A 15297-nucleotide genomic window follows, 5' to 3' on the forward strand; every position below is an offset into this window, starting at 1 on the left:
GGACAAGAGTTTGGTGGGCTCCTTTGTCCATGGGGTCGCAGAGTCAGACACAGCTGAGTATATGCAGCCAACTATAGAAAACAACTTAATTTTTTTACTTTTAAATCTCTATTGTACTGCCTCTACCTAATTTTGAAAAACATTTAATGTTTTCATTTATCAATTTGGAGAATGATGGTTGATGTCTTAGTGTACCTGAAAGTAACAAGTGTTCTGAATTCAAATTTTTTGTAACTTGAGTATTTTGAAAAACTTTAAAAAAATGTTTTGTTGACGTATAGTTGATTTAGAATGTTGTTACTCTGCTGTACAGCAGAATGATTGCGTTTATACACATATAGACAATTCTTTTAAAACATGTTTCCATTATGATTAATCCCAGGAATATAGTAAATATAGGACCTTGTTTATACATTCTATGTGTATTTTGCATTTTCTAACACCAAATTCCTAGTCCATCCCTCCCCTACCTGCCTTCCAAGCAACCACGGCTGTTCTGCTTCTGTTTCACAGATAGGACCATTTGTGCTGTATTTTAGATTCCACATAGAAGTGCTACATGGCATTTGTCTTTCTCTTTCTGACTTAGTATGGTAATCTGTAGTTGGGTCCATGTTGGTGCAAATGGCATTATTTCATTCTTTTTTTTAAATGGCTGAGTAATGCCCAATTCTCTCCTCACCCTCTCCAGTGTTTATAGACTTTAATGATGTCTACTGAATTCAGGTTTAAATACTTTTTCTTTATCTCAGACCTTTATCTCTTCCACAGAGCTTTGGTTCCTTATCTTAAAAGTGGCATTTAGAGATCACAGCCTGGGTGGGAGTTGATGGTTCATTAATACTGAGCTGATATTGTATAGCAGACCTAACCTGGATGATCAGATCAGACCCTTTGCAAAAAGAACATTTTTGAGTATTAGGAGGGCAAAGATAACACTTGTCTTCAGGAAGCTTCTCTTTTTGATACCTTTTCATTTTTATATCTTTAGGTCATGGGTGAGAACTCTACAGTTACCTTCAAACCTGAACCAGAGGACAAAATAGGTTAATAAGGGAGGCTATTCAAGACCTGTTCAAATTACTGGATCATACATATGATAATAAAATGAGGTTTATAGTCCTGTGTAAAACTTACAAAAGCTATTTCGTTAATGGGGAGGGGGTTGTGTATACATTGTCAGGATAGGGCTGTTTTTGTTTGAAATTATCTAAGAAAAGGTTAAGAGTCACAAAATTAAAGGTTAGTGGTCTGGGCTGTGGAGATACAGGGTTAAAGTTACTGCAGAAAGTCTAAGGCTACCTTCTAGCCAGATCTTAACAAAAGAACCAGTTGCTTCCTGACTCATGAACTTGGCAGTAGACATCCCATTTTAATGCTGTGAAAGTTCCAAGAGCTGATCTAGAGAAAATTTTACAGCTGCATCTGTGCTAAGGGTCTACTTTTCTCACTGAGCTACTTGATCCTCTTGAAGACTTGAGGCTGTATTTGTCCTATTTTCTTAGGCTGAAAGTTCTCTCATCTTTGTCTCCAAAATATATTCTATAGACTCCCTGAATTTTTTGATTCTTAGGTTTGGAAAGGTGGAAAATGAATTCTCTGTCCCAAAGCATCTAAGTGCTTACGATTAAACAGCAGGCAGAACACTTAACTGCCCTCCAGGGGTTCCTTTCCATTGGGCGAGCAGCCTACATACATTCTCAACTACCCTTGAGACAACCAGTGAAGTTTTGCCGATGAGATCTGCTCAGAAAGTTGCAAACTTGCTAGCCTAGAGCTGGGAATTTGAATGTACATGTGTGTGTCCAACTCCCCAACACCAAACCAGCACACGGCCACCTGGTCTCAGCTACCGTAACTAGCTGGACTAGTAACAGCACTTTCATTGGCCTCCTTAAGGCCACTGTCATTACGATGTATCCGTGCTGCATTAAGCTTGTTAAGAACAGACTGGACTTTGGCCCTTACTTACCAAGCCTTTGTTAAATTGACAAACAAATGGGCATATCCACATTGAGTACTGAAAATGTTAAGTTGTGTCCAACTCTGCAACTTTATGGACTGTAGCCTGCCAGGCTTCTCTGTCCATGGAGTTCTCCAGGCAAGAAACTGGAGTGGGATGCCCTTTTCTTCTCCAGGGGATCTTACTGACCCAGGGATTGAACCCTGGTCCCCCGCATTGCAGGCAGATTCTTTACCATCTGAGCCACCAGGGAAGCCACCGAGTCCTAGCTGGCAATAAAAAGGAACAGTACTAATAACAGCGACCAGATGGGACTTGCAGGTAGTTCAGAGGCTAAGACTCTACTTTGCAATGCAGAGGGCCCGGGTTTGATGACTGATCAGGGAACTGGGGTACCACAGCTGCACGGTGCAGCCAAAAAAGACAGGAGTGAGGATGAATCTCAGGCATGCTGAGCAAAAGAAGCCAGACAGCCAGACACAGAAGAGCAGGTACTGTGTATGGATGCATTTATGTGAAACTGGAATCTAGTGCCAGCAGATGAATGGTAACTTGAGACTAGGGATGGGTGTGGGGAGATGGCTCAAGAAAGGTGTTTACAGATGTATAAACATCTGTTGAACTCCAAGCATTTAAAAGTTGTACATAAATAGTGCCTTAAAAGGCCTTTTGAAGGCTTGTCGACTTAAAGCCACTGCCTAAAAGTTGAGAGATGTTACATTCGTTGGGAATTTTTAGGACTTCAAGCCTGGGAGACAGCGTCTCAAGTGACAGAACTGTTCGGAGGAGGTGGGTGGAGGAGTCAGGTTATACAGAAGTTTGCAACAAAGCAGGTAGTCTGAAAGTCAAAAGTGTTTCTGTGAATTAAAACCAGATACCTCAAGGAATTTAGCGCTTTTCTATATATGGGGAAATGCAAGAGTCTGGGCTCATTGAAATCATGCCTTACATACACATCTGGGCTATCTGGGGCCAGTAACCTGCCTTTTTCAAGCTCACTGTAGGGAGTTGGCTACAGCCTGATGGCTGCTGGATCGTAATTGTTGTTCTTCGTGGTTGCTTAAGGGGCTCAAATTCACATTTGGAGGGCCAAAGTCGCTCATCACTGTGACATCCTGGTTTACTGATCGGGCAGGAAATACTCCACTTCTCAGGCTTCTGATAGGTACCTACCCCCTTTTCACCCTCTTGGAACTCTTGGCTAACTTGCACCCATCCTTTTCCCACTTGAAGTTTCCCTGGAATACTTTGCATGGCTGGCTTTCCCACCTTTGGGTCTTAGCCGAAGTATTGCTAATTGGTGCTCTCTATCCCATTGTTTTCCTTCAAAGTGCTGTTAAGCTTGAATTTATCTCTTGGCTTATTTGCTTATTGCTTGTCTTGGTAGAAGTGAAGTCCTTTTTAAAGCAAAGGCTTTGTCTGCCTTCTCCCAGGGCCTGATGCAATAAATAGTGATTGAATAAATTGGAGAGAAGTGACTACCTAACTAGTGACCCATATTGCTACATGAACATGTCAAATTTGAATAGAAAAAGCTCATTTAAGATTCATTTGTATGGTAAATCAGTAGGTTTGAAGGTGTGAATGATGGGGAAAGGGAAGAATGTAAAAATATGATCTGGAGTAGGAAAATTCTTTTCAATAAATTGAGAATGATCCTGCTTTCCTGCTTCGTGAACAAAAAATAATGAGATAGTAACCTGAAAACCCTGATCAGGATTATTAAATAATAACTAAAACCTTTGAAACCTTCATTGTGAGCCAGACCAAGTGATCTCATTTGGTAACTCACAGCAACCCAACACTTGTTGCTGTTCTTAGATGTGGAAGATGTGGCTTGTAGATGAGGAAGCTTGTAGGAATTTATAAGTGTTGGAGGCAATACTCAAAGCCAGGACCTCTAACTCTTGAGTTTATGCTCTTACTCAGAACGTCTCTTCAAGTCAGTCCTATTTGTAAGTGTTAGTTGCTCAGTCGTGCCTGGCTCTTTCCGACCCCATGGACTGCAGCCCACCAGGCTCCTCTGTCCATGAGATTTTCCAGGTAAGGACATACTGGGGTGGGTTTCCATTTCCTTCTCCAGGGGATCGTCCCAACCCAGGGATCGAACCCAGATCTGCACTGCAGGCAGATTCTTTACTGACTGAGCCACAAGGGAAGCCCAATCCTATTTGGGTGACAACTTTGTGAAATCAACAAACACTATGTGAGCCTTAAAAAAAAACTGCAAGCATTTTAGAATATGAGTGATGATGTACTCATTTCATTCAAAAGTAATAGAAAATAGTATCGAAGTGTCGATTCTTAGCCAGGAGATGCTTCAAACACCCCACTTCAGCAGGCAGTAGGCCAAAACTACCTCTTAACTGGTCTCTCAGAGGTCTTAATAAAGTAAGATCAAGCACATGGTGATGTCACAGGACCCATTTCTGTCCATCTCTTTTGTGGTTGGTCATCGCATGCTATCTTGGGATTTACCAGCTCTAGCAATGAGAATGTCTTAAGTAAATTCAGCCCAGTGCTTCAAACAAGAACTTTCTGCATCACTCATCATCTGGCTTTGAAAGGGTTTTCTGCACTTGTGTTCAGTGCTGAAGCAGAGGCTGTTTAAGATAGCCTCAGCTTTGGGCTTCCCTGGTGGCTCAGTGGTGAAGAATCCGCCTGCCAGTGTAGGAGACACGGGTTTGATCCCTGATCTGGGAAGATCCCAGATGTTTTGGAGCAATTAAGCCCTTGTGCCACAACGACTGAGCCTGTGCTCTAGAGCTGGGGAGCTGCAGCTGCTGAGCCTGTGTGCCTAGACCCGGAGCTCCGCAACAAGAGAAGACACTGCTGTGAGGAGCCTGCACACCTCAACTAGAGGGTAGCCCCTGTGTGCTGCTACAAGAGAAAGCTGCAGCAGCAGCAAAGACCCAGCTGAGCCAAAAAGAAACCCATATAAAAAAAAAAGAGTATCTTAAAAAAAAAAAAGCCTCAGCTTTGAAAGGGAACTTAAAGCAGCTTGCAGGGAGGCAGGGAGGCCTGATAACCAGAACAACTGTTGATATTTATATAGGAAGTATTACTGTTGGACAGCGCCTGTGGCAACCCCCTCCAGTGTTATTGCCTGGAGAATCCCTTGGACAGAGGAGCTTGGCAGGCTACAGTCCATGGGGTTGCAAAGAGTAGGACATTACTGAGTGATTAGCACACCTCAGTTTCACTGTAAGTGAAAACCACAGTGAACATAGAAAACCATCAACCATGGCACAACCATGGCTCATAATCAATGACACAAGGAAATTTTTAACCAAATAGTCTGGATTTTTGGGCTTATTCAGTTGCTTTCCTACTATGACTTAGTAGAGCCTGGCTGTCTGGAGCTTCAGACCGTGCGAGGCACTTGTGTGTGATAAGAACATCTACGTTCTGAGGTTGGGAAGGACATGAGTGATGCCTCTGAGGAAGCAGAGGGGCTAAGAAGAGATGCTCTCAGAAGGGACCTGGTTAAGAGAGTCAAACTGCTTAGTATGCAAAGAATAGCAAATCTCAGCCTAGAGGCCAGAAGAGGGCCTGGAGTGGTCGCTGACCAGAGTCCTGCTGGCTCCTCCCGGGCCTGTATAGCCTGCCCGGGCTGGGCTGCAGTGAAACCTTGGGGACGCTAGGTGGCAGCCGTGCGTTTCCAAAGGTGGCTCGCCCATCAGAGAGCCCAGCTCCGAACCAACCCCGGAGCCCTGGAAGGGGGTGGGTGGGGGGCGTAAGAGAAACCCTCAATGCCCCCTCCCTTTCAACGGCAGGGACGGAGATTAGAAGGGAGTTCACTCAGGATGGCCAGCCTTCCCAGAGGGATCTGGGACACGCCACGATCCTCTGTGGACTCACAGGGTGGGTAAAAGAGACCCCCCCTTACGTGGAGCCGCCCCGAGGGTTGGGCCTGACCCGCCCTCTCCCTGCTCCCCACTCAGGCTCTGGTGGGTTTGAGTGCGAGGACGAATGTGGGTGAGGAAGGACATTGTGCACCTAACTGAGTTCTGGGGGACCGCAGCCCTGGCAGTTCTGGCAGCCTTTGCGCCGTGGCGCGGGTCATTGCGCCCAGGCGCGGAATTTCGACGGCTCCCAGCGCTCATCAGCTCCAGCCTCGCGGGCTCTGCCCCTTCGGAGCTGCTGGTGCCGTCGCCGAGAGTCTGAGCGCCTCCCTCCAAGCCGGAGCGCCAGGAGAAGAGGAGGCGGCAGTGGAGAGGCCGCGGCAGGCCCGCAAGCCGGCAGGGCCGCCTTTGATGTGGGCGCGGCGCACCCAGGCGAGCTGAGCGCCCGTCCGGCCGCGCCCCGAGGGGGGAGCCCCTGGGCCCCGCATCCTCATTGTGCCGGCTCGGGCCCGGGCCCGCCCCCGGCCCCCCGCCCCCTCGCCGCCCGCGCGTAGAAAACGCCCCGGCCGCCGCCAGTGGTGGGAGGCGGCGATGCGCACGGCCGGAGAGACGCGGAGGAGGAGACATGAGCCGGCAGGCGCCCAGACGGAGCGGCCGTGACGCGTTCGTGCTGCCGCCGCGCGCCCCGGCCCCGGAGCGCTGACCCCTGGCCCCGCGCAGCCCCACGCCCCGCCTGGAGAGTGCGCCCCAGCTTCCAGACCCTCCGCGCATGCTGCCCCCGGAGTGAGTCGGGCAGCCAGCCTCCCGCGGACGCCCGGACGGCCGGCCGGCCGGCAGAGAGCCAGGTTCCTCGCACCGGCGGGTGCCTCCTGCCCAGCGGCGGCCGCCTCGCAGCCCCCGCGCCAGCCCGGAGGGCGCAGCGCTCGGGAGGAGCCGCGCGGGGCGCTGATGCCGCAGGGCGCGCCGCGGAGCGCCCCGGAGCAGCAGAGTCTGCAGCAGCAGCAGCCGGCGAGGAGGGAGCAGCAGCAGCGGCGGCGGCGGCGGCGGCGGCGGCGGAGGCGCCCGGTCCCGGCCGCGCGAAGGGGACATGTGCAGGCTGGGCTAGGAGCCGCCGCCTCCCCCCCCGCCCAGCGATGTATTCAGCGCCCTCCGCCTGCACTTGCCTGTAAGCGCCCGCGCTCGGGGCTGCCCACCCTGACCGGACGTCTGTCCGTGTGCCTGTGGCTCTGCCCGCCCCGCCGTTCTTTTGACTTTGCGGCTGCGTATCTGTCTGTCTGTGCGCGCGTTTCCCTCCCTCCAGTCCCAATGACCTCCTCTCCCTCTCTCTCCCCCGCAGGTGTTTACACTTCCTGCTGCTGTGCTTCCAGGTACAGGTACGTGGGCTCCTGACTCTGACCTTCCCTCTGCACCCACCTGCCCCTGCCTCTCGGTACGCGTCGGTCCCCTTCCCCCGGGCCGCGCCCCCTCCCTGGGCCCCACCCCTCCTGGGCGTGGAACGGTGCACCTGTTCCCAGGGCCCCGAAGGGCGGCTCCGCGTGCGCCCAGCGCGGGCGGGGAACCGGCCAAGGGCAAGGGGTTCTGTTGCTGGACTCAGGCTGGCGCGGACCCAGTCCGCTTCGGCTGGGAGGAGACCCTCGTAGCCGGAGGGCTTAGTCGCCACAGTGTGCCGGGCTCCGAGCCCCTCGGCCCCGGTGAGGAGTTAGGACGGAGGGATTTTCTCTGCCAACCGTCCCTTCACCATCTCCGCTCGCTCTTCCAAACAAAAAGGCTCCTTTCAACCGAGTAGATTCCGAGTCCAGGGAGAAAGCTTCAGTTGTAAATTACTCTGTGGTTTCAGAGGCGTTTGCAGCATTGAGAGAGAGAGAGATGTGGAGCTAGGAGGGGAGACGGGGGAGAGGGCGCAGAGCGGGGCACCTGAGCCGAGGGACCCTTGCCTGCTAGGCGGCTCCGGAACGGCCCGCGCTTCGCACACCCTCGCCCAAGGTGGTGCAGCCCTCGGCTGCTTCCTCGCCTCGCTCCCCGCTCGCTCACTCTCCTGAATCAGAAGAGGGCTTGGCGCTCAGCCTGGAAAGCACTTGCTAAAATCTGATCTGTTACTTCAGCAGCTTTCAGACTCGGGAAGGTCTTGGCACGCAGACAGTTGGAACGCTGGTGCTTCCAAAGCCGTGGAAATGAAGGAAGAGGGTTGGGGTGGGGGGGCGGTGGCGGGAGGGAAAGAGAAGAGGGACTGAAGGAGCCGACTTCAGCCGATTAGAACCAGACCAGGCTGCTTTAGCTTGGGGTGGGGGGTGCGCAGAGGAAAAGGGACTAGGAAGTGCCAGCTGCCCTAGCCCCCCACCCACCTGAGCTCTGAGGGAGGGGCCCTCGAAGGAGCTGGCCTGGGGCCAGAAGAGACTGTCTGCCCCTGTCCCCTCTGGCCTGAAGGCAGGTGTCCTCCTAGGGCTAGAGAGTATGCTTAGGCCATGGTTTTCTGGATTCTTGAGGTGCCCTGGGGAAGCCCCGAGCAGGGAAAACGGTGGTTCTTCCAGGTGTGGGTGTTTTGTGCCGTTGGGCCAGCGGTCTCTTGCAGAGGGTGGTGGCTGTAGCTGTAGTGGCTGTGGTGAAGGGTCTGCTTGTCTCCCCTCCCCCCCAGGAGAGAGTTGTTACCATCAAGATGGACTTTGAGCTGCGGGCAGCTAGTTGGGACTGCAGGCAGGAAGCATGGATGGACAGACTGATGGGTTCTTTCCTTCTGTTGGCCAGGCTGGGGTCCCCGGTGACTCTTTGAATCAATACAACTGGAGTCAGTAACTTAAGACTGGCTGTTTGCCAAGCAGATGTGACCCTATGTGGTGGCGGGGGCGGGGTGGGGAATAGCTGGTGTCAGAGAGAGAGGCCAGCGCCTGGCATGGCCTGCCTGGTTTGCAGCTGAGTCCCCAGGCAGAGGGCAAGCCCCAGGGTCACTACAGGGAACTGCTTGTCCGACCTGGGTGAGAGCCCTTCCCCAGTGTCCTGAGCCTGGGGGCGGGGACAATGAAATGGGCATGAAGTAGAGAGAGATGGTTTCAGACCTTGTTGCCCAAGCCTCTTGTCTGCTGCCTCTTGGTCCTTGAAGCGGGGTCCAGGAGGGGATGCTCTGTGGTCTTTGTGTTTGCTGGGAGAATGTAAGGGAGGGAAGCTGCACTCTGCATCCCGCCTTCACGTCCTGGCTAGAGCTAGAGCCAGCCTTTGCGGGGAAGAAGCTGGGGTGGCCCGTCTGGGTTAAGTCTTCAAGCAGGTGAGGGAGCCTTCCTCCTCTCCCCTCCCCTCACTGCCCTACCTCTCCCCTTTGCAGTCTTTCCCTTTCTAAACTGCCTTAGGTCTGACTAATGTTTTTAACTCGTGGTCCATGTACCCTTGGGATGTCTAAGGATGGGATTATGGGGAAGGGGTTTGAAACAGTGTTCAAAATGGTGCCCAAATATGCAGTGTCTGAGAGAGTGTTCTCAGCTCCCCATGGATTTTGGAAAGCACCCATGATGGCTGAAAGATAAAGCAACACTACCCTAGGGAGTTACAGACAAGGTTGGCAGGTGCAAATCCTCCTGTATGCTCTAGGGCCAAGATGGAGTGGTCTTAGAGGTGAAGTTGAGGGTGGGTCCCCCACAGGAGCCTGCAGGAGTCTGGAGGCTGCTCCCCGCTGCAGTGTTGGCCACCACCAAGAGAGCAGCTATTTCCTGGACAGTGGGCATTTGGAGGGTGGTTGTGAGTGTACCCTTGGTGAGCAGGACCCAGTGAGGCTCCCCGCATGGTGGGAAGGCTCAGGAATCTGCCACCCTGTGGATGGGCCTGAACCCCAGCTCCATCTTTCCCTATACATGGACCTTTGTGAGACTTAGTTTTATTGTGGGGGGCCCTGAGGATGAGATGGCCTACGATAAGGTGTGGAAGAGGTTTTGCAAATTCTCATCACCCAGGAGGGCACGTGGCTCTGTCGGAAACTCTATATACTTAACGCCCTTCCCTCCCAGCCCTAGTGTTTTGGAGAACTGGTCCTTTATTAGCAATGGAGTTTCTGGGCTCCTGCCTCTTCCCATCTATTAGCCACCAAGCCCCCAGCGGGCCCCCTGCCCCCAGCCACATTTCCATGAGCACAGTCAATGCCAGACACTGCCCCCACCCTGCGACGTGGTGAGCCCCACCCTCCCCCACCGGCAACCCCCAGGAGCTAGAAGCTGGGAATTTAATAAAATCCTTTCTCCACACGACTTGGGACACCATGGATAGCTCAAATCGGAAGAATTTTAAAAATTTCCAAGGGGAGCAAGCGGCGTGACCAGTAAATTGCTTTTCTGCACTTGGCTGAGCGCTGACAATGACACCGGGCTGGGCCTTTCACGAAGCTCGGCTGGCACCTGCCTGACATTGTTCCTGCCGCTGGGCTCCGCTAGGTCCTGGCCTTCCCTAGACAGGCCGTGAGGCCGGAGCCCCCGGTCCCGCCTCCCACAGCGCTGCTTCCTCCCTCACCACGCTCGTTCAAGTCTGGAAGTGTCCTTCCAGGCCTTGGCCTGACCACCCCTACACCTGGCCCCCTCAGTGCGGTTTAGAAGCTTTCTTCCAGTTCACTAGGATGGCGAAGCCAGAGACAGAGTTCTCTGGAACCTCGAAAGAATGGAAAGCAGTCCTGTTGGGTTGCACTTTCAATTTCTCAAGAAGCAGCCTCATGCATCCGTTCGTCTGACCAGTCAGGTGTCCCTTCCTCACATGTTGGCCGCAAGCCTGGTTCTTGCTGGCCCTGGAGCAAGACCAGTCGCTTCCTGGCCTCATGGAGCCCCTGGTCTAGAGAGGGAGTGTACCAGATTCATAGGAGCTCCTTCAGCGCCCTCCTTTCTAGGATGTGAAGTGCTGAGAGTCAGGGAGTGGCCTCCTGGCTGACAGAGGGGGAAACCAAGGCGGGGGAGAAATGACCTGCCTTTGTTGAGCAAGTTTTGCTTATAAGAATTTCCAAGTGGCTCTTGCATCAGGAAGTTTGTTTCATTCTTGCTACCATGTGACAAGGGAGACCGAAGTAGGTGAGAATGATATTCCCATCTCCCAGATGGAGAAACTGAGGCCCAGAGTGGGGAAGCAGTTTGTTCAAGGCCACGGCTAAGCTTCAACTCTCTGAAATCAGGATCTCATATTCTTTCCAGCATACCAGGCAGACTTTTCGAGAAATACTGAAAGAATGCTGATGGGGACACTGAGTCTCCAAAGACATGCTAGGGGTCCTTAATGAGAGATCTGGTGATGGGTTGGATCTCCATGATAGGATCCCTGTAGTTGGGATCAGAGCTGGTGGGGGCCTGGGGGCTGTCTGTGGTTGAGAGCATCTGATCTGGTGTCTTCAGGCCCTGTTTGTCCTGGAATGTTCTGGTCTGAAAGGGTTTCTAAGCTAGAGGTGGGAGTTTTGTAGGGGGCACAGGGCTGGTGGGTTCAGCCCTTTCCCCACATGGAAGGGGAGAGGGGCACCCTGCCAGCCTTCCTGCAGCCCAGGAGTGTCACCTGCTCTGAGGCAAGGAGGTGGATTTTTAAAATTTCCTGTGGTTGGCACCGCCAGGGTCCAGCAAGCTCTGGGTAGCATGTCAGGGCCACAGCATTGCCTCTTCCCTGCCCTGGAGACTGTGAGGGCACAGTGGGGCCCCAGAAGGAGGTGGGAGGGGACAGGGAGGAGACTTTCTGCCCTCAGCTGGCCCTGATCAGAGATGTTCTTGGTGTGGGAAAGCAGGGTGCAGGCACGTCAGGCTGACACCTGACTGGGAGCTACGGACTCGTTATGTGAAGGACGGTTTCTCACAGCACCTAGGCTGTGCCTCACAGGCAGCCTGAGATTAGGAATTCTCAGATGAAGGGAGTGAGGCTCAGGGGCATGAAGTAACCTGCCCTCGGTTGCATGGTAGGAGAGTGAGGCAGAGTGGGATTCACCTCTAGCTTGGCCACTCTAGGACCCAGGCTTATGAAACAGCACTTTAGAGGCTCCGAGTCTGCCAGGTTCAGAGAGTCGCTCTGCCTTGTCTTTGCTGTGTGCTCTTGGGCAAGTTACTTAACCTCTCTGGGTCTCAGCTTTTGCGTGGATAAAATGGGAAGGAAACAACCAGTAAAACAGTTCCTCCTCCCTAAGGATGTGGAGCAGGGGGTAGTGCAGAGCCCAGGGCTCTGAAATCTTACCTGCATTTCACAACTTTGCTCTGGAGGACTCCCTCCACCACCCTGTGAGTGGCGTAAGCTCCACTTGCCCATGTCACTCTAGCTCCTGGTGACTGGGGAGAAGGAAGGGGTTGATTGTTTTCTTTCTGAGGGCAGGAGTTGTGTGATGGACATCTGTGTGCTCCCTATCTTGTGCTGGGTTGCACTTGCCCCTCACTCACAGGAACCCGTGGCCAAGCACTTAGAGGAGGGTAATGCCACGGGCCCTGCCAGTGAGGCTGAGGAGAGCCACCGGGCCTCAGGCAGGGCCGGCGCCTGCTGTTGGCTCCTTGGGTCTGAGCACTGGGATTTGTTCGGGAACATCGAAGGGTAAGCGGGCACTCAGGCTTTAGGCAGACTTGCTGATTGTGGCTGGGAGGTGACTGGCTCTTGTTTGCTCTGACATCCAAATGGCATAAGGCCTCAAGTCCATTTAAAATACTGCTTTGCTGAGGATGGGACCAGAGAAAAGCCCCCCATGGGCCACAGAGCAGAAACGTGCTGAGGATGCTTGGATTGCAGTCCTGGCTCCGTCCATGGCTCACTGGTGGACCTCCCTCACTGTGCCTCAGTTTATCCACCTGGGGGTCAGTGAATTGAGCTAGGCAGCTTCTGTGAAGCTTGAATATGTGGGCCTTGACATAGGAGAAGTCTTGGTTTGAATCCTATCTGTGCTGCTGAGCAGCTCTTTGGCGAATTTCTTAGCCTTCCACAGTTGGCATTCAGTTTTCCCCATCTGTGTAATGGAGCCATGGAAGGTACCTGCTTCCTAAGGGTCATGGTGAGGAGGACTAACTAGGACAGTGCACACAGAGCAGCTACACTCAGTAAATAACTGAGTCATTGTAATTGTTCCATGGATTATATGCTCTGTGTGTGCTGACATGCTGCACAGTGCTGGAGAAAGCCAGAAGGACCTGCTCCTTGCATCGGTGATATCAGGCCCCCTCTTGTTTAGGTCTGAATTGTATCCTCATTGCATCTCTCACTGGAGGCTCTTATCTCCTCATCAGCTGAGAAATAGGAATAGTAATACCACTCCTTGGGAATAGTCACTGAAGCCATATCATGAACCTGGTATGCAGTGGGCATTCAATTATGGTGCTTCTCATTGGCAATCATGGCTGACCCTGGACTGGGTTTTGAGCAGGATGAAGAAGATATCTAAGGCTTCGGCATTTTTCCTGAATGTTCTCTGTGAAGAGACGGCAGGTGCCTTGGGCAGAGTGGCTTTTTACCACTCTCGCCGTCCCACCTCTGCCCCAGAACCCCTTCGCGCTTTGTCCCTGCTCTATGACCAGTGCATTCTCTGCTGGGGCTCACAGGGATGAATAGGAGCTCAGGCTCTGGACTCAACCTACCTGGGTCATACCCCACCTTGGCCACTTGGAAGCTGCATGATTGAGGGAATTCTTGGCTTCTTTGTGGCTCAGCTTTAATATGAGCATCAGGGTGGGAGCCCCCCTGGGGTTGCATTGTGGTCCCCTGGGGGAAGCTCTTGCTGCAGCACCCGGCTCGTTGCCAGCGCTCAGTGACTGCGAGCTGCGGTGACGCGTTTGACTCTGGTGTGCCCCGAGTCCTGCCTGTCTGCCAGCCCCTGGTTCCTGAAGGCAGAGGAGGCCTGGCACAGACCGACCATGTGGCACTAAGTCAGGTCAGCGAGTAGAGGGCTGTGGGGAGCAGCTTCCCTGAGGGCCGGGCACCTGGATTGAACCCCTCAACCCTGTACCAGCTGGGGGCCACAGGGTATTCAGGACCTGTCCCAACACTCAGGAACTTGAGCGAAACCTGTGCAGAGGGTGTTCTGATGAAGGGCCTTGAAACTAGATTCAGGGTAAAGGGATAATCTGGCCAGGGAAGGAATTCCATTTGAATCTTGAAAAAAGAACAAGCTGGGTGAAGAGTCTGAGCCTGCCTGTGTGTGTGTGTGTATGTGCATCCGTGTACACACAGAACAGCCTTTGCAGGAACATGGAGCATTTCTGCAAGGGGCAGGGAACAGCCTGCTGTGCTCAGGGGACTCCACACTGGTTGGAGTGGCTGGTGCATCAAGTTCAGGAATGGGGCTGATGGAAAAGGCCATGATGGGCCTTGAATGCCGGAATAAAGGGCTTATTTATTACCTCTTTGACATGCAGGACCATTCTCCCCACCCAAGGGCTTCCAGGAAAAGGGACTGGAAGGAACGAGAAAGGGAGGAAAGAAGAGAGCGTGGGTCCGTAGGAGTCCTGCCCCCTCCCACAAGCTGGCTCCAGGGTTGACTGGCTGTGGCACCCATATTGACGATCTGTACAGAGAGGCTGATGTATGGGGAGGAGGCGCCCCCGGTCAGCGCCTTGGGTGGCAGCACCCCCTCCCGTGGTGATGCTCAGCCCTGCCAATCAATACATTGACAACCCCGGGAGCTTAATGGACAGGCTGGGGGTGGGGAAGTACCCTTTGGAGGGTCACTCTGTCCTGACTGGGATGGATGTGGTGAGTGTGATGGCAGAGAGGGAGGAGCCCAGAGCTGCAGGGTGGGTGGGGCCTGGGTCTGAGTGAGCCACGCTGAGCTTCAGGGGTGGCCCGGCCTTTCCCCTCCGCTTCCTGTCCAGGGGTGGCCACCGGGGAACCTGATGGGCTCTGAAGCAGAGACAGGACCTGGTCTTGGCATGTCCATGTTGGTCCACCTTGGGCAGATCCCTCGGCCTCTCTGTGTCTCCCTGCATCATGGGGATGGTGATCACGCTAACCTGCTCAGGTCCTGTGAGCAGTGAGGAAGCGGGACCTGCAAAGTGCTTAGCTCAGGCCCTGGCCCTGGGCACGTGCCCACTAGGTGGGTGCCAGCATTTGCTTCGCTCTCAAGGACAACAATAATCCACAGAGCTCTATGACTGGCATCAGATCCTGGGCAGGAGGCCTGGCTTGCTCTCGAGGAAGAGTTTGGGAGCTGCCTTTCAGCTTGGAGAGGGTGCTGACTCTACCAGGGACCACTCCTGGAGGGGAGTGCAGGGCTTGGGGTTGAATCCAGAATTTGGAGAAGCTCTGAAAGCCCTCAGCACAGCCGGCCCAACGCTGCTCCTAGAGCAGGAGGCAGGCGGTGGTGGAATGTGGCCGGAAGTCTGGGGGCTGCCTCTCCTGGGACCGGGGAGACCCTCCCTTTCTGGGCAGGCTGCCTGGAGACAGGGGCATGGGTTTTGTGAGGCCTCAGGAATGGGGACCTGGGCGGGAGGGGGCAGTCTGAGCCCATCCTCCTCTCTTAGGTAGGATGGGGAGCTCAAGGCCTTCGGTGCTTCCATGTTTAATCCTCCACCTCAGTCCCTGCCC

General features: G+C 53.4%; 1 protein-coding gene across 1 annotated transcript in view; it reads left to right on the forward strand.

Annotated features, from left to right (window-relative positions):
• Positions 1-6445: 6445 nt before the first annotated feature.
• Positions 6446-15297, forward strand: part of FGF18 (fibroblast growth factor 18) — a 37161-nt gene continuing 28309 nt past the window's right edge. Inside the window, exons 1-2 of the mRNA XM_019983099.2 lie at positions 6446-6973; positions 7145-7181. Of these exons, the coding sequence (XP_019838658.2) occupies positions 6942-6973; positions 7145-7181 (69 nt within the window). The 5' untranslated portion in view covers positions 6446-6941. The remainder of the gene's footprint in view (positions 6974-7144; positions 7182-15297) is intronic.

The sequence above is a fragment of the Bos indicus genome, chromosome 20 (genome assembly GCF_029378745.1).
Source record: "Bos indicus isolate NIAB-ARS_2022 breed Sahiwal x Tharparkar chromosome 20, NIAB-ARS_B.indTharparkar_mat_pri_1.0, whole genome shotgun sequence".
Lineage (NCBI taxonomy): Eukaryota > Metazoa > Chordata > Mammalia > Artiodactyla > Bovidae > Bos > Bos indicus.